This window comes from Elephas maximus, chromosome 15 (genome assembly GCF_024166365.1).
Source record: "Elephas maximus indicus isolate mEleMax1 chromosome 15, mEleMax1 primary haplotype, whole genome shotgun sequence".
NCBI lineage: Eukaryota > Metazoa > Chordata > Mammalia > Proboscidea > Elephantidae > Elephas > Elephas maximus.
The window spans coordinates 55,343,061-55,365,845 of record NC_064833.1 but is presented as its reverse complement, the minus strand read 5'-3'; the positions used below and the strand labels follow the sequence as shown (position 1 = coordinate 55,365,845).

The 22,785-nt window shown below is 37.0% G+C and overlaps 1 protein-coding gene across 9 annotated transcripts in view; it reads left to right on the top strand.

The window, feature by feature from the left end:
• The window catches only part of WWP1 (WW domain containing E3 ubiquitin protein ligase 1), a 119,754-nt gene that overhangs the window by 47,308 nt on the left and 49,661 nt on the right, over nt 1–22,785 (top strand). For 8 of the 9 annotated variants that reach the window (XM_049854441.1, XM_049854435.1, XM_049854437.1 and 5 more), the window contains 3 exons: nt 13,110–13,247; nt 13,340–13,406; nt 16,482–16,669. In XM_049854441.1, the coding sequence (XP_049710398.1) occupies nt 13,110–13,247; nt 13,340–13,406; nt 16,482–16,669 (393 nt within the window). The remainder of the gene's footprint in view (nt 1–13,109; nt 13,248–13,339; nt 13,407–16,481; nt 16,670–22,785) is intronic. The other variant, XM_049854442.1, reaches the window with a different exon arrangement.

Sequence of the window (22,785 nt, the reverse complement as noted above, 5' to 3'; positions counted from 1 at the left end):
CTTTTAAGGAGGAGCCTGGGATCTGGAAGGCTTGAAAAGTTGAGTGTGGTTTCTGACAAGACACATAAAAAATTTGTGATATGAATGGTAGATGGGATAAGGTCCTTGAAGGCAGATTACAATATGGAAGAGGGAACAGGAAGCAGAAGAAATATTTGTGGGGGTCATGATACTCTGTCGTTGTTAGGTGCTGTCGAGTTGGTTCCGACTCATAGCAACCCTATGCACAACAGAATGAAACACTGCCCTGTCCTGCGCCATCCTTACAATCGTTGTTATGCTTGAGCTCATTGTTGCAGCCACTGTGTCAGTCCGCCTTGTTGAGGGTCTTTCTCTTTTCTGCTGACCCTGTACTCTGCCAAGCATGATGTTCTTCTCTGGGGACTGATCCCTCCTGACAACATGTCCAAAGTATGTAAGACGCAGTCTCACCATCCTTGCTTCTAAGGAGCATTCTGGCTGCATTTCTTCCAAGACAGATTTGTTCATTCTTTTGGCAGTCCATGGTATATCCAGTATTCTTCGCCAGCACCACAATTCAAAGGCATCAACTCTTCCTCGGTCTTCCTTATTCATCGTCCAGCTTTCACATGCATATGATGTGATTGAAAATACCATGGCTTGGGTCAGGCGCACCTTAGTCTTCAGGGTGACATCTTTGCTCTTCAACACTTTGAAGAGGTCCTTGGCAGCAGATTTGCCCAGCGCAATGCGTCTTTTGATTTCTTGACTGCTGCTTCCATGGCTGTGGATTGCGGATCCAAGTAAAATGAAATCCTTGACAACTTCAATCTTTTCTCCATTTATCATGATGTTCCTCATTGGTCCAGTTGTGAGGATTTTTGTTTTCTTTATGTTGAGGTGCAATCCATACTGAAGGCTGTGGTCTTTGATCTTCATTAAGAAGTGCTTCAAATCCTCTTCCCTTTCAGCAAGCAAGGCTGTGTCATCTGCATAACGCAGGTTGTTAATGAGTCTTCCTCCAATCCTGATGCCCCGTTCTTCTTCATATAGTCCAGCTTCTCGGATTATTTGTTCAGCATACAGATTAAATAGGTATGGTGAAAAAATACAGCCCTGACGGACACCTTCCCTGACTTTAAACCAATCAGTATCCCCTTATTCTGTCCAAACAACTGCCTCTTGATCTATGTAAAGGTTCCTCATGAGCACAATTAAGTGTTCTGGAATTCCCATTCTTCTCAGTGTTATCCATAGTTTGTCTTGATGCACACAGTCTAATGCCTTTGCATAATCAATAAAACACAGGTAAACATCCTCTGGTATTCTCTGCTTTCAGCCAGGATCCATCTGACATCAGCAATGATATCCCTGGTTCCATGTCCTCTTCTGAAACCAGCTTGAATTTCTGGCAGTTCCCTGTCGATATACTGCTGCAGCCGCTTTTGAATGATCTTCAGCAAAATTTTGCTTGCATGTGATATTAATGATATTGTTCTATAATTTCCACATTCGGTTGGATCACCTTTCTTGGGAATAGGCGTAAATATGGATCTCTTCCAGTCAGTTGGCCAGGAAGCTGTCTTCTATATTTCTTGGCACAGATGAGTGAGCACCTCCAGTGTTGCATCTGTTTGTTTCAAATATCTCAATTCATATTCCGTCAATTCCTGGAGCCTTGTTTTTTGCCAGTACCTTCAGAGCAGAGAAGAAACAGCTGCAAACATCCATTAATAATCGGAACCTGGAACATACAAAGTATGAATCTAGGAAAATTGGAAATCGTCAAAAGTGAAATGGAACGCATAAACATCGATATCCTAGGCATTAGGGAGCTGAAATGGAATGGTATTGGCCATTTTGAATCAGACAATCACGTAGTCTACTATGCTGGGAGTGACACCTTGAAGAGGAATGGTGTTGCATTCATCGTCAAAAAGAATGTTTCGAGATCTATCCTGAAGTACAACGCTGTCAGTGATAGGATAATATCCATACGCCTATAAGGAAGACCAGTTAATACGACTGTTATTCAAATTTACGCACCAGCCACTAGGGCCAAAGATGAAGAAATAGAAGATTTTTATCAGCTGCTGCTGTCTGAAATAGATCAAACATGCAATCAAGATGCACTGATAATTACTGGCGATTGGAATGCGAAGGTTAGAAACAAAGAAGGATCAGTAGTTGGAAAATATGGCCTTGGTGATAGAAACAATGCCGGAGATCGAATGATAGAATTTTGCAAGAGCAATGACTTCTTGATTGCGAATACCTTCTTTCTCCAGCGTAAACGGTGACTATACACATGGACCTCCCCAGATGGAACACACGGAAGTCAAAGGACTACATCTGTGGAAATAGACGATGGAAAAGCTCAATATCATCAGTCAGAAAAAGGCCAGGGGCCAACTGTGGAACAGACCATCAATTGCTCATATGCAAGTTCAAGCTGAAACTGAAGAAAATCAGAGCAAGCCCACGAGAGCCAAAATATGACCTTGAGTCTGATACTCTAGGGTACTTTTAAAGGATGAAAGGTTTAGTCATAATGGAAAAGTTATTGTAGGAATTTGAGAGGACATTTATAAAAACTCTGAACCACAAAGTGCAGTTAATGAGCAGCTTGAAAATAGACTTATTCATCTGTATTGTTTCAGTAGCTCCCACTGCCAACAGCCAAATATTAAGAATATTTCTTTGCAGACAAACTTGATTTTTGATCAAATTAATAAAAAACTTATTCTGCATTCAGATTTCATTTGGTTATTCCTGTAGAATCCCAATATATAAAGCATGCAGTAATATTGAACCACGCAAACATGCACACACTCAGATGTATCCACACTTTTTCCCCCAACGGTCCCTGAACTAACTTTTGTGGAACCCTGTTCCTCAAACCAGTTTGAAAATGCACTTGGCTAGGAGATAAAGTCCAACTCATACTTGGACTTCAGAGCATTCCTTCAGTTTCTCCAATTTTCTGCCTATAGCTTAGTACTCTGACCTCTCCCATCCAGGGTAGTCCTCCCATTTTTTTCTGAATATGCTTTATTATCCTTTTTTGAAAGTAGTTATATTGTGATACCGGTCACTTCCTTGGTATTTTCAAGAGTTGTATGTTAACATACCGACTTGTTGAAGCCCTGGTGGTGCAGTGGTTAAGTGATATCGCTGCTAACCAAAAGGTTGTGGTTCAAATCCATCAGCTGCTCCTTGGAAGCCCTATGGGGCAGTTCTGCTCTGTCCTCTAGAGTCACTGTGGAGTTATTATGAATGATGGTATAGAAAGTCCATCTAAGTTAATTTCCTCTTGTTGCTACCCAATTTTTTTAATGAATGAATTTGACCCGTTAATATTTTAATGTTAAACTTACCTGGCAGTGCTCCTGCCCCCTTTTTTGTGTTGCCAGTGATGCAGGGTCTCTAGTGGGATCATTGTTTTTGTCTAAGTGCTATTGGAATGTAACCTTTAAAAACTACCCTTATCTTTCAATATAAACTTCCTTAAACCCACCTTGAAAACCCTATGGAGTACAGCTCTAGTTTTAACACACATGAGGCTGTCATGAGTTGGAGTCAGCTTGGTGGCAACTGGTTTTTTGAATCCCCCTTTAAATCTTTTTTTGGAACTAAGTAAACTAAGAAAGAAACTTTGAATCTTGTTTATCTTTGGTATTTCTTCTGGAACCCTTATTAATATAATCATCATGATTTCTTTTTCTAGGTATATCACATTTGTCCTGTGTTTATCTGTGTTTTGGTTTTGATTAAACAGTTTTTAAGTCATTTCTTTGCTGCTGCTAGTGCTGTTTTTAAGTTTTCATGTTTAGCGTTATATTTCTAGTTTTAAGAAATCGTCATTTCTTTTTAATAGCTCTTATGGTTTTATTTAAAGAATCTTCATAGCATATATTAACCGATAAATCTTGTTTTATTTGCCTAAGATTTTAAAAGTTTTCTCATTCAACTTAAGGATTTATTATTTTGATCTCTGCAGTTTTTTAAATCAGAACTGAGTTCTTTTTTAACTTTATTTTTCCTTTTATTAACAACCAATAAGGGTTATCTTCTCATTTCTTATATTTGTGATTTTTAGAAAAGCAGATCCCTTCATTGTTTTGATATATGTGGTTCAAAGCTTTCTGTCTTCTCAAAAGTTAGGTAGTTTACGTTTTATATACTCTGATAACTTGAGAAAAGTTAGAAGTTCTTAAAATTAATTTTTTCACTTTATTAGATGTGAAGCTTTTCTTCTCATTCAATAAACACGTATTAAGAAACATAAAAAATGTGTAAAGAATCCACACTGTTTGAGCATCCCCCACTTCCACTGCGATAAGGGTCCAACAGTCTTCCATACCAAAATGAATTTTGCCGTTGTCGAGGTCATTGCCCCTCTTCCAATTTATGAGGCTAATTTCTGCCTTTGCTCAAAGTTCTGACATTTTCTTCTTATACCTTCATGTTTTTTTTACCTACCCCTTCTGCTGTTTGTGGGGTAAGGGTAGGGAATTAATTTATTTGAATAGGTATTTCTTCTGTCTTTGAAGATTTTCATTGCTTCAGCTTCCATGTTATAGTAAGTGGTTGCAGCCATCCACAGCATTAAGTAAATCCCACAGCTCACCCAAATAAAATAACCTGTATTTTTCCAGTAAAAATTCAACTCCAGTTTACAAGGGAAATTCCTTCACGTTTCAAATCTTGGTGAGCTTTTAGTCCTTGTAATGAAACTAGTTGGATTGTGCCCAGAGCTATTGCTCATGTAGTCCTCTAATGCATCCTTTCAGACTTTGTGGATTTAAGTCATCATTTGCGCCTCAATTAACCTTCAGTTATGTGTTCAGATCACTTGAATGCCATTCTAAATTACGGAAGTTATTTAATTGGCTCTGCAGAGATGCATGGTATTTTTGGCTTTCTTTTCTCTATGCCACCAACACTGGATACGTTTAAACCACTGACATCTTTCTCCCTATCAGCCCTGGTATTTCTTAAATTACACAGGAAAAACCCTCTATACCCATGGGAAGAGTGTAAGAGTAGTGTGGCTAAAATCCAATGTTGGAATGTATACAGAATTTTACTTTGTGTTTCAATTTTGAGACTGACAAAACTGCTTTAAACACTCCAGAGAGAAGTCAAATGGCTACCATTTAAACACTGGGCATTATGTCCAAAGTGATTCACAATAAACAATTATCTTTTTATATTGAGAATTAGGAATCAGAGAACCTGGTTATTCTTTGAATTGTCACTTCAAGTTGTGTAACCTTGTGCACTCATTTCATTTCTAAAATTCTATTATGCTCAGATTTACGTGTATGGTAGCCAGCTTCCAAAGTGGTGTCCCCGGTAATTCCTGCCTTCTGGTGTTTCACGCTTTTGTGTAGTCCCCTCCCCTACTGAATCAGGGATGGTCTGTGTGACCATTAGAATATGGCAGAAGTGATAGTTTGTGGCTCCCAATATTAGGTCATAAAAGGCATTTCAGCTTTTGCCTTGATCTCTTAGATTACTCATGCTGGGGAAAACAGGTGACCATTGTGAAGACACTCAAGAAGCCCTGTAGAGAGGCCCAGATGGAGAGGAACTGAGGACTCCTCTCAGCAGCCAGCACCAGTTTGCCAGCCATGTGTATGAGCCCCCTTGTAAGCAGATTCTCGAGCCCATTCAAGTTCCCGACCCACAGAAACTATGTGCAATAATAGTCATTATTACTTAAAGTGATAAAACTTTAGGGTAATTTGTTACTCAGCATTACATAATTAATACAATGTAACCAGTTTTTAGAAAGAGCTTCAGAATGTGAACCTGAGCCAAATATGAATTGTAAAACCAAAACCCCTTAAAAAACAAGATTTTCAAAGATCTTTTGTTTTATGTGGACACAGGAAGGGTATGTCCTTGGCAAATCCATGGCTACAGGATAAATTATCTAGTTATATATCTAGCTCCTCATTTTCTCCTCTATTTTCACTGTCAGATTGTTCTGTTGCCCTGTTTAAGCTAAGGAATAACATCTACAAGGTAGGAAGAATCAGCTTCTGCCCTACTAATATGAGTTCCCTGAGAATATGACTATCTTAATCATTTATTTAAAAAAAATATTTATTAAGTACCTATCTCTGTCTGATACTGAAGATACATTGCTGATTTAGCAGGCTAGATCACTTCTGTTAGAGGCTTTAGTTTAATTGAGGAAGTGCAGATGGCAGTAAGTCCATCAAAGGATAACCAGAGTAATGGCAAGGAGTTCTACTTTGGGTTGGTCAGGGTTTTTCCTGCTTCCTTAGGGTACAGTATCTGGCGCACTTAAGCACTTAAATATTGAACGAATGAAATATGTCTGAGTTTATCTGTTTTTATTGTGATAGAATAACATCCCCCACCCTTACCTTCTCACGCATACATAGATGAGAATTATTTATGTGATAATCTTCCTAATTTTATGATTCAAAAATACACTTCAAACTTCCATGTTCCGAATTCTGGAAGACTAGGTGCTATGAACACTTGCCATGCAGGACACCTAGATCCTGGTTAGAACAAGTCTTTGCAGCATTGATGGTTTTGTAAAGAGGTAGGGGTAGTCTCCAAGGCCCCGCTTCTTCAAAAAAAAAAATAAATAAAGGCAAAGAAAACATCATGAACTGGGGTTAAGATAGTGTGTGATGTTGGTAGCAGCTTTTAGGGTACCATGTCTAACAGTTAGATTGGATTCCTCTGTTTGGAAACCCTGGTGGCGTAGTTAAGGGCTACGGCTACTAACCAAGAGGTTGCCAGTTCACATCCACCAGGCACTCCTGGGACACTCTGTGGGGTAGTTCTGCTCTGTCCTATAGGGTCTCTATGATTCGGAATCGACTGGACGGCAGTGGCAATAGGTGGTACAGTCTAGACTCTTGAGGACCCTCAAGCCACTGGCAGAAGCAAAATCAAAAGCAAAGCTTGACTGTAATAAAGTCTAGATATTTCCCTTAGATTAATATTAGAAAATGAATTCATCATCAATGATTGTAAATCGTAAGAACGTAAGGAAACAAGCATCGTAAGCAGGGGTTGTCAAATTTTTCCTATAAAGAGCTAAACAGTAAATATTTAGGCTTTACAGTCCATACAGTCTCTGTAACAACTATTAAACTCTGCCGTGGTAGTGTGGAGGTGGCCGTAGAAGTATATAAATGAATGTATGTGGCTGTATTCCAATAAAAGTTTATTTACAGAAGCAGGCAACAGGCCACATTTGGCCTGCAGACTAGTTCGCTGACCCATGAAATAGAGGGTGGAGTAGAGGAGATAAGACTGCAAATTTTTGAACACTGATGAAAAACGTGAACCCACAGATCCATCATATCCTGAGTAAGATAGGAGCAAGTCATGCCTACACATAACACAGTGAAGTGCATAACACAAAAGGCCTTGAAAGCAACCATATAGAAAAAAATAGATCCAACTACAAAAGTATGGTAATTAGAATCATAGAATTAGCAGTAATAGGAAAAGATAGTGGAATATCTTCATAGAGTTAAGAGAAGATGGTCAGTGTAAAATTGTATGCCCAACAAAACTGTCAAGGACGAGAATACAGACATTTACAGATAAACAAAAAAGGAGAGAATTCCCCGCCAAGAGACCTATTGTGAAGGACTATTCTTTAACAATAACGAAAATTGGCTTATAATTTTTGATGCTATTTAACCCATTTCCCCCCAGTGTTTTCATTTATCTCCTTTCTTGTTTTTTTAAAAAGACTTTCTCATTTCCCCCTTTTTTATACTGGTTTGAAATTTAAACATAGCTGTTGATATTTTCATGGTTTCTCTGAAAATTTTGTCATACAATATTTAACTTAAATAAAACAATATTGTCCTTCCGCTACCAACCCATAAACAAACTACCAAGAATTTAGAACACTTGAATTTCAGTCAACTCTCTCTCAACTTACATGCTATGTATATAATGATGTTGTTGTCAGATGATGAGAGATGCAAGAATAATTGATGAGCAATTAAAAACTGATAGCCATGTGTATAAATCTAAACAAACATTGTATAAAATAATAATGACAATTTTTAAGGGAAGATAGTGGCTCTGTGAGAGAAAAGACCTGATAGTCTGCTCCTATAATGATTACGGAAACCCTGGTGGTTAAGAGCTATGGGTGCTAACCAAAAGATCGTCAGTTGGTATCCACCAGGTGCTCCTTGGAAACTATGAGACAGTTTTACTCTGTCTTGTAGGGTCGCTGTGAGTCAGAATCTACTTGGTGGCAATGAGTTTGGTTTTTCTTTTTTGGTTTATAATGATTATAGTAGAAAACCCTACAGGGTGGTTGTGTTCTGTCACATGGGGTCACTATGAGTCAGAATTGACTTGACGGCACCTGACAACAACATCATTATATACATAGCATGTAAGTTGAGAGAGAGTTGACTGAAATTCACGTGTTCTAAATTCTTGGTAGTTTGTTCATGGGTTGGTAGGGGAAGGACAATATTGTTTTATTTAAGTTAAATATGTATGACAAAATTTTCAGAGAAACCATGAAAATATCAACAGCTATGTTTAAATTTCAAGCTAGTATAAAAAAGGGGGAAATGAGAAAGTCTTTAAAAAAATAAGAAAGGAGATAAATGAAACACTGGGGGGAAATGGGTTAAATAGCATCAAAAATGATAAGCCAATTACCAACAATTGCAGTAAATGTAAACCAACTAAACTGGTCAGTTAAAAGACACTAATTGTCAGATTGGATTTTTAAAAAATTTAGCTACATGATATAGCTACAAGAATCACCCTTAAAGACTTAGAACACAGAAAAATTGGAAGTACCCAAAAGTTGGAATAACTTTATTAGACAAAATGGAACTAAAGATCAGTAGTTAAGAAAGTTCACTATCAGAAAGACACAAGAATTTTGAGCTTAGGTGCATTAAGTAAAAATAGCATCAAAACATAGTATTTAGTAAGAAAAGAAAGTGTAAGGAGAGATTGAAAAATTCACCATGATAATAAGAATTTTCTCAGTTATTGATAAGGGATAGCTTCAGATTTGAACATAACTTGATACAGTAGACCTAAATAGAACTCTGCCACCAATGATGAGAGAATTAGAACTTGTTCTTTTCCCTGAGTCCCTGGGTGGCGCAAACATTTAAGTACTTGACCATTAGGTTAGTGGTTCAAGCTTACCCATAAAAAAAAAAAAAAACCCATAGGTACTTCAAATCAAATCTGGAGACCTGCTTCCAGAAGGTCACAGCCTTAAAAACCCTTTGGATTACGGTTTACTCTGCACACATTGAGTCACCGTGAATTGGAATTGACTCAATTGCAACTTGTTTGGTTTTTATTTTTCTCACACACCATGGAAAATTTACAAAAATGGATAACATTCTATACTATAAATCAAGTTTCAGATTTAAAAAATTCATGTCATATAGTCAGTCTCTGACCTTAATTTTGAAATCCCAACATATATTAAAAAAGATGTTTTAGTACTTTTGAATAACATAAGTCAAAGAAGTTTGTAACTGAAGTTTTAAAATACTCAAAACTCGGTAATAAAATATTATCAAAACTTTTAAGATTTAGCAGAAGTGGTACTTAAAGGAAAATGTATAGGCATATAATTTTGTGTAAGAAAGAATGAAAACACATGAGCTAATCATCCAATTAAGAAGTTAGAAAAATAACAATAAATCTCCAAAAAGTAGAAGGAAAATGATAAAGATTAAAAATCAGTTTTTTAAAAAAAAAGCCCAGAAAGAATATCAACAAACACAAAAGTTGTTTATTTGAAAATATCAGTAAAGAGTGCTCAGGAAACATCACAAATAGATGATATTAGGACTAAAGTGAAGGACATAACTACAGATGTAGCAGCAGGTAAAAGGATTAATAGAATATGAAAGATCTTATGCTCGGAAATTGAAAACACACATGGAATGTTCAAATTCCTTTTAAGAAAAAAAAAAAAAAAAAACCTTCCAAAATGGAATGAAGAAGAAATAGAAAGCGCGAATAGCACTGTAACTACTAAGGAAGTTGAATCAGTAGTTAAATCTTTCCGTAAAAAAATGCCAGGTAGTGTTACAGACTAGTTATTCTAAATTTTCAAGAAAGATATCATCCCAGTGTTGACAACTCTTCCAAAGACTAGAAGAAAAAAAAATTCTCCAACACCATGAAGTAGATATTATCTTGATGTCAAAACCTCACCAGGAGAACATGAAAATTACAGGCTATTCTCATGAACATTATTAGTTAACTGAATTCAGCAGTATTTATGAAAGATGATATACATAACCAAGTTGAGTTTTTCCCAGAACTGCAAGGGCGATTTGAACATTAGGAGGTATGTCATTATAATTCATAACATTAACAATTAAAGGAGAAATATCAAAAGACTATGAGTAGATGCAGAAAAAACATTGGATAAAATTTAGCACTCACTCATCATAAAGATTACTAGCAAACTAGGATAAAAAATAATTTATGCAACCTGTACCTACTAGAAATGATATTTTGAGTTACTTACAAAAGCTATAACTGACATATTTTTTTTGGCGATGAAGGAGTTTGTTAGGGAAACTTACATACGAAGGCCAAGTCCTGGACAGCTCCAGGATCCAGGCAGCTTTCTCTGTACCCCACAGTGAGAGGGCAGAGGTTTTATAGTGGTGGTGGATAATAGTGACTGCAAACCAGGGACTTAACGTAAGATTAATTCAGCAAACGGTAATGAACTAGTGGACTACATGAGGGCACACATGTTCGGCCTCACAAAACCTGTTTTCCCTTTAGTCCACCCCCTTGAGACTGACTTTTACAACTTGGGATGTTCCCCGTCTTCTGCTACAGTACGAGAGACCCAGTTCCCTCCCTGCTGGAAACAGATATAGGCAGTGGGGTTGGACAGGTGCCATGTGGTGCCCATGCATGTGCAAAAGACAAAGTTACTGTGTGCCAAGAACGGGGGGAAGTATTCCCTGGTAAGGAGAAGGAACTGGGAGAGTGAAGGTGACCCAGCTCCCAGCCTCCTTATCAGAGAATATTCTGGGCCCAAAGCCTTACTTAAGCAGGCTGGATGGGAGGTATAGAGACAGACCATTCCCCAAACAGTCCACCCACGACTTCCATCAGGGTGCCAGAAAAAGAAGCAAAGCAGTTCCAAGTCCTGGTATGCCCATCATCCGTTTTGGATGTTGAGCTGTGGTTTGGTGCATAAGTCCGGTGGATGTTGTAAGTGTACATCATTTGAGGTAGCATTTAATGCGGGTCACTAGTGGGACTGTCCCCAACAGATTGATCGGGCCTTCTTGGAAGACAGATCCTAACCAGCTACCCCAGTTGTGGCTTAATCTAAGCCAACTGAATAGATTAAAGGGCTGCATTTGTATAACTGACATAATTTTTTTTTTGTTTAAGTATTAGGTTTATTTCCTTTGAAATCAGGGACAAAAAAGAATGCCCGGAATCATCTGTTCATAATTGTACTGGAGCCCATTCAGAAAAACAAGAAAAAAAAAGCAGATTAAAAAGGAAGAAAAAGAGCTGACATATACTAACACTATCATTGTATGGAAAATACAAAACTATAAACAAATTATTTTTAAAAGTAGAAGTGCTTGGCTGCTAAGCAAAAGGTCAGCAGTTCGAATCCACCAGCCACCCCTTGGAAACTCCGTGGAACAGTTCTACTGTGTCCTGTAGGGTTGCTATGAGTCAGAATTGACTCGATGGCAATGGGTTTGGTTGGGTTTTTTTTTACCCCATGGTGAATTTCTGTGTTCTAGAAACAAACACAAAATGCGTTTTTGTTTTGTTTTTGTTGTTCTTTCTCTGTTTTGTTTTGAAGTCAGTGATTATAATAGCAACAATTTATAAATTACCTGGCAACTAAATCTAACAAAAGGTATGTAAGATCTGTGTTCAGAAAACGATAAAACATTACTGAATCACAGTAAAAAAGACCTAACTTAAAAGATAATCTGTGTTCCTGAATAAGAAAACTCAATATCCTAAGAATGTCAGTTTCTTAATTGATTTATCGTCACTGCAATTGTACGCAAAGCCCCAAAAGGTATTTTCACGGATCTTGACAAATGCATTTGAAATTTATACGCAGGTGCGAAGGACCAAGGAGATAAAGATTTTGTAATAACAAAAAAACTAGAAACAAACATCCCTCAACAGGTGACTGTTGGAATAAACTATGGTGTGTCCACACACAACGAAGTACTATAAAAAGGGCTGAGGAAGATCTTTATAGACACTTATAACTTCATGACCAGCATATATTAATTGAAAGGTGCAAGAGGCCGAAGTGTTATAGTGTGGTATTATCTGGATTACTTATATGTTCTGTGAGGTTTATAACATACAAAGAAGCAATTAAAGATGATATTGAAAGAATGGGGGGCTATCATGGATTGAATTGTGTCCCCCAAAAATGTGTGTATCAGGTTGGCTGGGCCAGGATTCCTCCTATGGTGATTACCCACCATTTTGTCATCTGATGTGATTTTCCTGTGTACTGTAAATCCTGCCTTTATGATGTTAATGAGGGGGGTTGGGCCGCAGTTTTTGATGAGGCAGGGCTCAGTCTACTAGATTGGATTCTGTCTTGAGCCAGTTTCTTTTGGGATATAAAAGAGAGAAGCTAGAGAGTCAACGGGACCTCATACCACCAAGAAAGCAGTTCTGGGAGCAGAGCGCATCCTTTGGACCCCGGGTTCCGAAGAAGCTCCTTTTCCAGGGGAAGATTGATGAGAAGGACCTTCCTCCAGAGCCAACAGAGAGAGAAAGCCTTCATGTGGAGATTACGCCTTGAATTTGGACTTTTAGTCTACTTTACTGTGAGGAAATAAATTTCTCTTTGTTAAAGCCATCCACTTGCGGTATTTCTCTGAAAGCAGCACTATGTAACTAAAAAAAAAAAAAAGACGGGCATATTTAACTGGCTGTGAAAGGGGGTAACTCTGGAGCATAGAAGAGCTACAGATAAAAATGCATATAATTTCTTTCAAATGTTGCTGCTGAGTACTGAGTTATAGTAATTCTTGAAATGTATTTTTATTTCTAAACGTATTTTTGTTATGTTGCAACAGCTTTTAAGTTAGGATTTTTTTTTTCCTTAGTGGAAAGAGTGAAAGAACAATTAAAACTTTCCTTGGAAAACAAGAATGGTGTAGTGCAAACCGGTGAATTGACAGTTGTACTTGATGGATTAGTGGTTGAGCAAGAAAATCTAGCAAACGGCAGCTCATCTCCAACCAGTAAGCTAACTTTATATGTTTTTAAAATTCAAGGAAAAAAACTCAGCAGGAACTATGTAAAAAAACGTAGTTTATTTTTTCTTGTCGTTCAGTAGAAATACAGCAAAATGGTGATGCCTTACATGAAAATGGAGAGCCTTTAGCAAGGACAACTATCAGGTAGAATACTTTATTTTATTATTTGTGGCAACATGATGTAACATTTCCATTTCTGAAGTTTTTAACTTTCATCTTAGTTTAGAATTTGCCACAGAATTTAAAAGCATAGATCTAAATATGTCATTCTGACTGAATTCTTATGAAAATAGTTTTTTAATAACAGCTTTATTGATATATAATACACATACCATAAAATTCGCCCTTTTAAAGAGTACATTTCCGTGATTTTTAGTATATTCAGAGTTATGCAAGCACAGTCACTGCGTATTTTCAGAATTCTCATCACCCACATAAAGAAACTCCGTACCCATGAGCAGTCCCTTTCCATTCTTCCTTCCTCCCAGATCCTGGCAACCACAGATCTACTTTCTGTGGCTATGTTTTGCCTACTATGACTGTTTCATATAAATGGAATCATGCAGTATGTGACCTTTTGTGACTAACTTTTTTTAATTAACATTATATTTTCAGGGTTCATCCATGTTATAGCTTGTATCAAGTGCCTTATTGTTTTTTTATTGGAAAATGGCTTGTTAGAATCTCTGTTTAGGCATATTTTATTGATAAAATTCTAAAGAGAATTGGATACTATGGAAAAATGATTATCTTATTGTTGTCTGAATTGGCAGCTTCTTGCAGATCACTAGAAAATAGATTCTCCACAGATTGTGGTCTTCCCTCAGAAATCCTGCCATTTGCAGAAACTGCCTGGCATTCACATTTCCTGATGATTAATAGGAGCTATGTTTGAAATATTTAAATTGGAATAAAAGCATTAATAGTTCAAATATAATGAAATTGACCAAACCCATTGCTGTTGAGTTAGTTCTGACTCACTGCAACCCTACAGAACAGAAGAGAATTGCCCCATAGGGTTTCCAAGGCTGTAAATCTTCACAGAAGATTTGCCACATCTTTCTCCCACAAAGCTGCTTATGGGTTCGAACTGCTGACCTTTCGACCTTTCGGTTAGCAGCCAAATGTTTTGACCACTGTGCCACCAGGGTTCCTTATAATGGAATTAGCACCTGAAAATGTTAAATAATACATATTGCTGTAAAATTAACATTTCTGCATTTGAAAAAACACTTTGGTCTGTGATAAAGTGTGACCTTTATTAATCTAGGGAGCTACTAATACCATTACTTCTAAATCGCTGTTAAAGGATTCTCATCAAAGAACAGATAAGTTTGTCTTCCGAATATTTATTTGACTTAAATAAATATATTTAGTGTCCATTTTGTAACTTACACTGAGAAAATTAAGCATAAAAAGATCAATCAAAAAGTATTAGTGTGTGTATGTATATGTCTGTTTTTATAGTTTTTGAAAGAGTTTTAGCTGCATAAAGGAGCTTGATCACGTGTTTATTATGTTGTAACACATCTTGAATAAAAGGATAGCTCTGCAGCACCAGAAGAACTTCACACGGGTTCTTTTACCTGAACTCCTGGATCACTGACTCCCACTGGGTAGCTGGGAGAGGTATACAACCAGAATTCCCTGGGGCGTTTTTTCAGACCTTAATTGCCCACATTTCTGCATGTATCTCATTCCAAACATCTAAGTGACCAGGGAGGGGAGGGTGGCATTCATTTATCCATTTGTTCATTCAACACATAATTATTGAGTGCTTGTTTGGTGCTCCGGTGGCACAGTGGTTAAGAACTACAGCTGTTATCCAAAAGGCTGACAGTTCAAATCCACCAGCTGCTCCTTGGAAACCCTACGGGCAGGGGCAGTTCTGATCTGTGCATAGGGTCATTATGAGTCGGAATCTACTTGATGGCACTGGGTTGTGGTTTGGTGCCAGAGACTAGTCCAAGCACTGGGAATACCTTCCCTGTTTCCATGATGTTTACATTCTGATGGGATAAAAGGAGATATAAACAAGTAGAGAAACAGATAAGCTAATCAGAGATAGCGATAAGAAGTATAGAATCCTTGAAGCAAGGCAAGGTGACAGGAATGGAAGGAAGGCTGTTTTAAAGAGAGATGTCAGGGAGTCATCAGTGAGGAAGTGCCATTTGAGCTAAAATTAAAAAGCCGAGAATGAACCATCCATGCAGAGTTTTTCGGGAAGAGCATTCCGGGCAGACGGAATAACTAGTGCAGAATCCTGAGTTTATTCGTGGTTAATTTATGTTCTGTAAATTCTTCTCTCTCTAGAGCATAATATTTAATCTTTTCTGATTGTATTAACCTTATAGTTTCACTACCTAGTATACAACAGTTTGTAATAAACTTCTGATGACTTCAGCATTTTGTTTTGTAAGCAGTAAAATTGACATAGGACATCTGCAAGGTGAGCAAGGAGGAGCTTGGAGAGAGAGAGATCAGGCTGCTCTGTGGAGGGGGAACAGATAGTGTGATAAGAGTGGAAGCAGAGACATCAGTTAGGAGGTTATTAGAGACATGTGTAATTTGGAAAAACTCTCCTGGTGACTTTCATGATTATTGCCTGACTCCCCATTCGCTGCCAATAAAATTTGAAATGTTTGATTTTCCAATCGTAGTTTTTATTTATTTGTAGTTATTTATACAGTAAATTCTTCTAATTCTATTAGATATAATACTTAGCTTTTTCTGATCATCATATACTTCATAATTCTAGTGCCTAGCATATAATAATTGGTAATCAACATTTGAAGACTTTTTCAGCTTATTTTTCAGTATTCATTAAAATTACAATACTTATGTTTGGAATTGGTTATTATAAGTTTCATGAGCATTGCTTTTCGAAACTACTTTTAGAGCCTTTAGAGATTAATATTCTTAAATTTAAATATTTAAAATGTACAATTCGAACATTCATTTGGCGGAATCGGTTAATTTTGACTTAGTATACCTGTATGTCTTATTATTTATTTTATCTGGCAGTGTAGGTACACTTAGAATTGAAAGTGATTTAAACTTTTATGTGATAAAAGCTTACCATATTTTTATTCATTACTCTTTATACCTAGTACTTTGCTTGACTATTAAGAACTCAGTAAATATTTCCTAAACTGTTCTGGTGAAACGTTGTTTAATTGTACTTAATTCATTGAAGTAAGGTATCTTTTTTTTTTAAAGGTTGGCGATTGAATGTACTACTAATGGAATAGATAATCATGTACCTACAGACACTCTAGTCCAAAACTCATGCTGTTCATATGTAGTTAATGGAGACAACACATCTTCATCTCCGTCTCAGGTTGCTGCCAGACCCCAAAATACACCAGCTCCAAAACCACTCACACCTGAGCCTGCCAGTGACACTGGTAAGCATGGCTATTTATGACATACTGTTTACATGAAAGGTTAATTAAGGTTTATGTGTCTATACCTACACTTCTGTTTTTGTTCAGTCTTAATTTTCTATACTGCGATAAGAATTTTAAAATTACAATCCCTGGAATTTTTTTTTTAATAATTTGAATTTCTCTAGATTATTTAGGAAGATATTCCAAAAATATATTAGTTTGGAGTCACAACACATTCCCCTATATAAGTACTTACATGATACCTAGATTCTTAGGCTTAATGCCACAAAATATGCTGTTTAATTCACGTTGTAAAATATATTTCTAAAAGAACTTTAGTGAATTCACTGATTTGTTAGTAAAAGTTAATAACAAATACTTCCTTTAACCTGTCTTTCAATATTACAGTTTTTTTCTTGGCACGTAACTTAGGAAAATTAAACAGCTGCCAGAAGGTTTTATGTTTTTCAAAAATAAGCTTTATTCTATTATAGAAGGAATATTTAAAGAAGATTTTTCTACAATCCTATTTTTCAGTGGACTCTGCTGTAAAATCAGTAAATTTTTTGATTGTATATTAACTCAGATGAGTCTCCCAAAACTCAAACATCTTAGCACTTGCTTAAGATTACTGTATTTTTATACAGATAGCATGCACCCTCTATGTTTGTTTGCCAACCGCTCCCTCCCCCTGTGAGGTACGTTCCTAAGTGCTGCTATGCCAATATTTTTATGTGTTGCCATAAAAAAATTAGCATAGCACGCAGGGGGAGGATGCAATTAGCAAACAAATGTAGAAGGCATGCGTTATTTTTGTTAAAATACAGTACTAAGTAATACGTGTTGGAGCTCGAATTGGAATCCTGGTCTTTTGATTCCAGAGCTTATGTTCTTTCATATGTTTGTCTATTTATGAGAAAGTATTAAATAGACGTAAAGAAGCAATTCAGTAATGAAATTTATAGGTAAGAATTATGTATTTATACCTAACGATGAGAGGTTTTTACCAAGAATACCCTGAGAGTTTTTGTAAACATGGGAACTGACGTGTATGAATAATATTTTTGTTTTGTTTTATTACATGCTGCCTTTTTTTTAAAAAAAAAAAAGGTGAATTTACAGATAGTTTCCAAAGTACCCGCAATAAGTAGAACTTCTTAGACATTAATTTAGGGTAACTGGAAAATAAAAGGAAGATAAATAGATATAACTAGGGTGAAATTAGTGAGCAAAATGCTTTTTTCGCCCTATTTTCTGATGTGACACTGAGATTTCTATTAGTAAAACAGAAAAGGAAACCTCATCTTAGATTATTCACAATTAGCTCTAAGAGCAGACTGTTTAAAACAGTTGCTATTTCTAATACTTGGGTTTTTAAGGATCTGTATGAAAAGACACTGTATATGAACAACATCCTAAGTAATACAAGAGAGTAAATACAACAGTGAGTTGCAAAGAACTGTCTTACATCATCCTTCAGTGTAGGATAATGGCTAACATTGTAGTGTAGATCATTTAAGTCATTCTGTAGGTGGCCAGTGCAGCACTTGGTAAACAATCAACTTGCTCATGGTTTGGTTAATTGAAAAATTAAATTTTACAGTTTTAAAAACATATGCTGAGGAAGCACCTATAGGAAGAGCCAATAATTTGTTAAAAAATCTGCTAACACATAGAAAAATGATTGACCTGAGAACCGGAATTTTTCACAATAAAGAGTAAATGAATGTAATGCTTTTTAGCCTAGAAGGGTTTTTTATTATTGTTGTTTTTAATTTAATTTTGTTGTTGTTGGGAGTATACACAGTAAGGCATGCACCATTTCAACAGTTCCTACATGTACAATTCAGTGACATTGATTACATCCTTTGAGTTGTGCAACCATTTTCACCCTCCTTTTCTGACTTGATCCTCCCCATTAACATAAATTCACTGGCCCCTAAGGTTCATATCTAATCTTTTGAGTTACTGTTGTCAATTTGATTCCATATAGATAGTTCTTAAAAGAACATAATACTCGAGGCATTTTTACCAGTTAAGCTAAACTGTTGTCTGGTTTTAAGATTTCAGGGGATATTTTTGCTTTAAAGATTACCGTAGGGCAATAGTTTTGGGGGTTCATCCAGTCTCCATGGGTCCAGAAAATCTGGATTTGATAAGAACTTAAAATTCTGTTAGCCTAGAAGGGTTTTCTATCAAATATTTGTCTTAGCCATTCCAAAAACAAAAAGAAAGAAAAGAAAAAACTAGTTACCCGCCCATAAAAAATTTTAAAATTTTAAACAGTGTAACTTCTTGTGAACTCTCCAAGGAGGTTGTAAATACTAGTAATAATAATACCCCTATGTAACTGGACCAATAAGCAACATTGTGATATATGGAGAAAAGATCGACATTGTCAAGGATTTCATTTTACTTGGATCCACAGTCAACCCCCATGGAAGCAGCAGTCAAGAATTCAGATGACATACTGCACTGGGTAAACCTGCTGTAAAAGACCTCTTTAAAGTGTTAAAAAGCAAAGATATCACTTTTAGGACTAAGGTGTACCTCACCCAAACCATGATATTTTCGATTGCCTCATAAAAATGTATGTGAAAGCTGGACAGTGAAAAAAGAAGACTGAAGAAGAATTGACGCCTTTGAATTAAGGTGTTACCAAAGAATATTGAGTATGCCATGGACGGCCAGAAGAATGAACAAGTCTGTCTTGGAAGAAATAAAGCCAGAGTGCTCGTGGGAAGCGAGGGTGACGAGATTTCGTCTCACATACTTTGGACATGTCATAGGAGGGACCAGTCCCTGGAGAAGGACGTCATGCTTCATAAAGTAGAGAGTCAACGTAAAAGAGGAAGACCTTCAACGAGATGGATTGACACAGTGGCTGTACCAATGGGCTCAGGCACGGCAGTGATCATGAGGATGGCGCAGGACCGGGCAGCGTTTCGTTCTGTTGTGCATGGGATTGCTATGAGTCAGAACTGACTTGATGACACCTCACAGCAACAATGTGACCAGATAAATGAGTTGATTTATTATATAGGATTGTCATTGGATTCATAGTGGTTTATCCACTTCCATTCTTTCTGGCACTAATTAGATCGCAGGGCCAATCATTTACTAGTCCACTCCTGGTTTGCGAAAAGTATAATACTGAATATTCATTTTGGAAAGTCTCATACCATCATTTTATTTCATTCTTTTCATCTCCCTTCGTTTAAAGTATCTGAAATTTGGAGGGGTACCTCTTACTTGTAGAATGTGTAGCTATTTTAGCAGACCGGTAAAAATATTCATTGACCAGTAGTTGTTGCATGTTTTTGCATTTGGACATATTCAGATGTTGATATAAAAAGGATTTACTGAGGTGCTCCTCATTGTAGAATCTCTTCTATAGTGTTATTGTGTACCATGGAGTCAATTCCAACTCATAGTGACCCTAGAGGTCAGAGTAGAACTGCCCCATATGGTTTGCTAAGCTGAAATCTTTATGGGAGCAGATCACCAGGCCTTTTCTTTCATGGAGCAGCTGGTGGGTTTGAACCTCTGATCTTTTGGTTAGCTGCGGAACACTTTAATCATTGCGCCACCACGGTACTCTACAGCTTGTCAAATACTTCATCGACTCTAGCTAGTGAGAATAAATTTGCTTCCCACATGCCTCTCTTATTTATCCTGCTGGAAATTTCAAGGTGAAAATATAACACGCATGGGGGGACTAGAAGTGAAGGCTCTGTCATAAGTAATTTCTGTGACATTCAAAACAACTGTAAGGAAACCTAAGACAATCTGAATAGTAATAATAATAGCCAATGTTCGTACTATAGGTGTTGTAGATACTATATGTATCCATAACCGATTTAACTCACACAGTTGCTCTATGAAATGGGTACTAGTTTTCCCTTTTTCTTTTGAAGGAACTAATGCACAGAGAAGTTGAAGTCACAGCTAGGAAGTAGAAGAGCTTTCACTGACATTCATCCGTATGGCTCTCGACTCTTTGCACTTTGCTTTCCTGTTCATTTTGATGTGTTTATTATAGTGTCTCTAAGCTGTTAACCTATTCGTCTTTCATACTGTGATAGGCTTGAAATAATACTTCCTCAACTAACTTAGTGATAGTACTTTCATCTTCTCTTATTATCATTGGCGGCATCTGACAAAACATTTCAACTGTGTTCATTCCATTGGCTGGTTTAAAAGACTTCCGGAACCTTCTCTGTTGGTAGCAACCACTTGGCTTGTCCTTTGTATGATCTCTCATACAAAGAGAGGATGTTAGGAGGATGAATTCAGGTACTTTTTCAAGCAGTGGGGGAAATGCCTATCCCTTTTATGGTGGTGGTACAAAATACTCTGTTTTCTAATTAAGGACTTTAAAAATCAGTTTTCCTTGTTGGAAGTTAGAAGTTGCAGTCATAGTGGGGTTGTCTATACTCTGTGTATAACATATAACATGTCTTTAATTCCTTACCTATGCTTCCAAAATCCTGAAATCTCTAAAATTTAAAGTGTTTGTTTGGTAAACTCATTTGATGGCAAAATGACTAGAACTGACATGAGGCTCTTTATAGCTTTCATTTATCGCAGTGCGAGTATACTTAAATTTTGCTGCAGAAATATTAATGTTAACATCAGAACCCGCTTAGGTATTGTTATAATATACAATATATGCACCATACTACATTTCTGAATTCTATAAAGTTATGGATTCTGGGACCTGGCCCCAAGAGGTTCAGATAATAAGGGATGTGAGCTTATACTAAGGAGTTTAAAACAATTTCTTTTCACTAGAGACAGCTGCACAAGGGTTATGTTTTCTTTCTGTTCTTTTGAGTGTTGACTAACGGGACCCATTTGATATGTTCATTGGCTGGATATTGTTAGTTATTTTAATCTAAAATGGGCAAAAGTCATGATGTAGTGCAAAGATTAGATTTGGCTTCTGAAAGGATTGGGTTCAAATCCAGCCCTACCATTTATTAATTGTATGACCTTGGACAAATTTAACATTGTCAAATTTTAGCTCCCCCATTTACAATAAGAGGGTAGTACTCAATTAGCCCCCCACATGTCTGTCCATTTGTCATAGTGTGGGGGCTTGTGTGTTGCTGTGATGCTAGGAGCTATGCCACGGGTATTCACATACCAGCAAGGTCACCCATGGGGGACAGGTTTCAACTGAGCTTCAAGACTAAGACAGACTGGGGAGAAGGACCCAGGAGTCTACTTCTGAAAATTATTAGCCAGTGAAAACCTTATGAATAGCAGCAGAACATTGTCTAATAGGGTGCTGGAAGATGAGCCCCTCAGGTTGGAAGGCACTCAAAAGACGATTGGGGAAGAGCTGCCTCCTCAAAGTAGAGTCAACTTTAATGACGTGGATAAAGTCAAGCTTTCAGGATCTTCATTTGCTGATGACTCAAAATAAGAAGCAGCAGTTACAAACATCCGTTAATTGGAATGTGGAATGTACAAAGTATGAATCCAGGAAAATGGGAAATCATCAAAAATGAAATGGAAGGCATAAAGATCGATACCCTAGGCATTAGTGAGCTGAAATGGACTGGTATTGGTCATTTTTCAATCAGACAGTCATATGGTCTCCTATGCCAGGAATGACAGCTTGAAGAGGAATGGCATTGAATTCATCGTCACAAAGAACACTTCAAGATCTATCCTGAAGTACAACACTGTCAGTGATAGGTTAATATCCATAAGCCAACAAGGAAGACCAGTTAATACTACCCTTACTCACATTTACGCACCAGCCACTAAGGCCAAAGATGAAGAAATTGAAGATTTTTTACCAGCTTTTTCATTCTGAAATTGATCGAACATGCAGTCGGGATGCACAGATATTGAAACGTGAAAGTTGGAAACAAAGAAGAAGGATCAGTAGTTGGAAAATATGGCCTTGGTGATAGAAACAATACCAGAGATCACATGATTGGAATTTTGCAAGACCAATGACTTCTTCATTGCAAATACCTTTTTTCACTAATACAAATGGCAACTATACACACAGACCTTGCCAGATGGAATACACAGGAATCAAATTAACTACATCTGTGGAAAAAGACAATGGAAAAGCTTGATATCATCAGTCAGAACAAGGCCAGGGGTCGACTGTG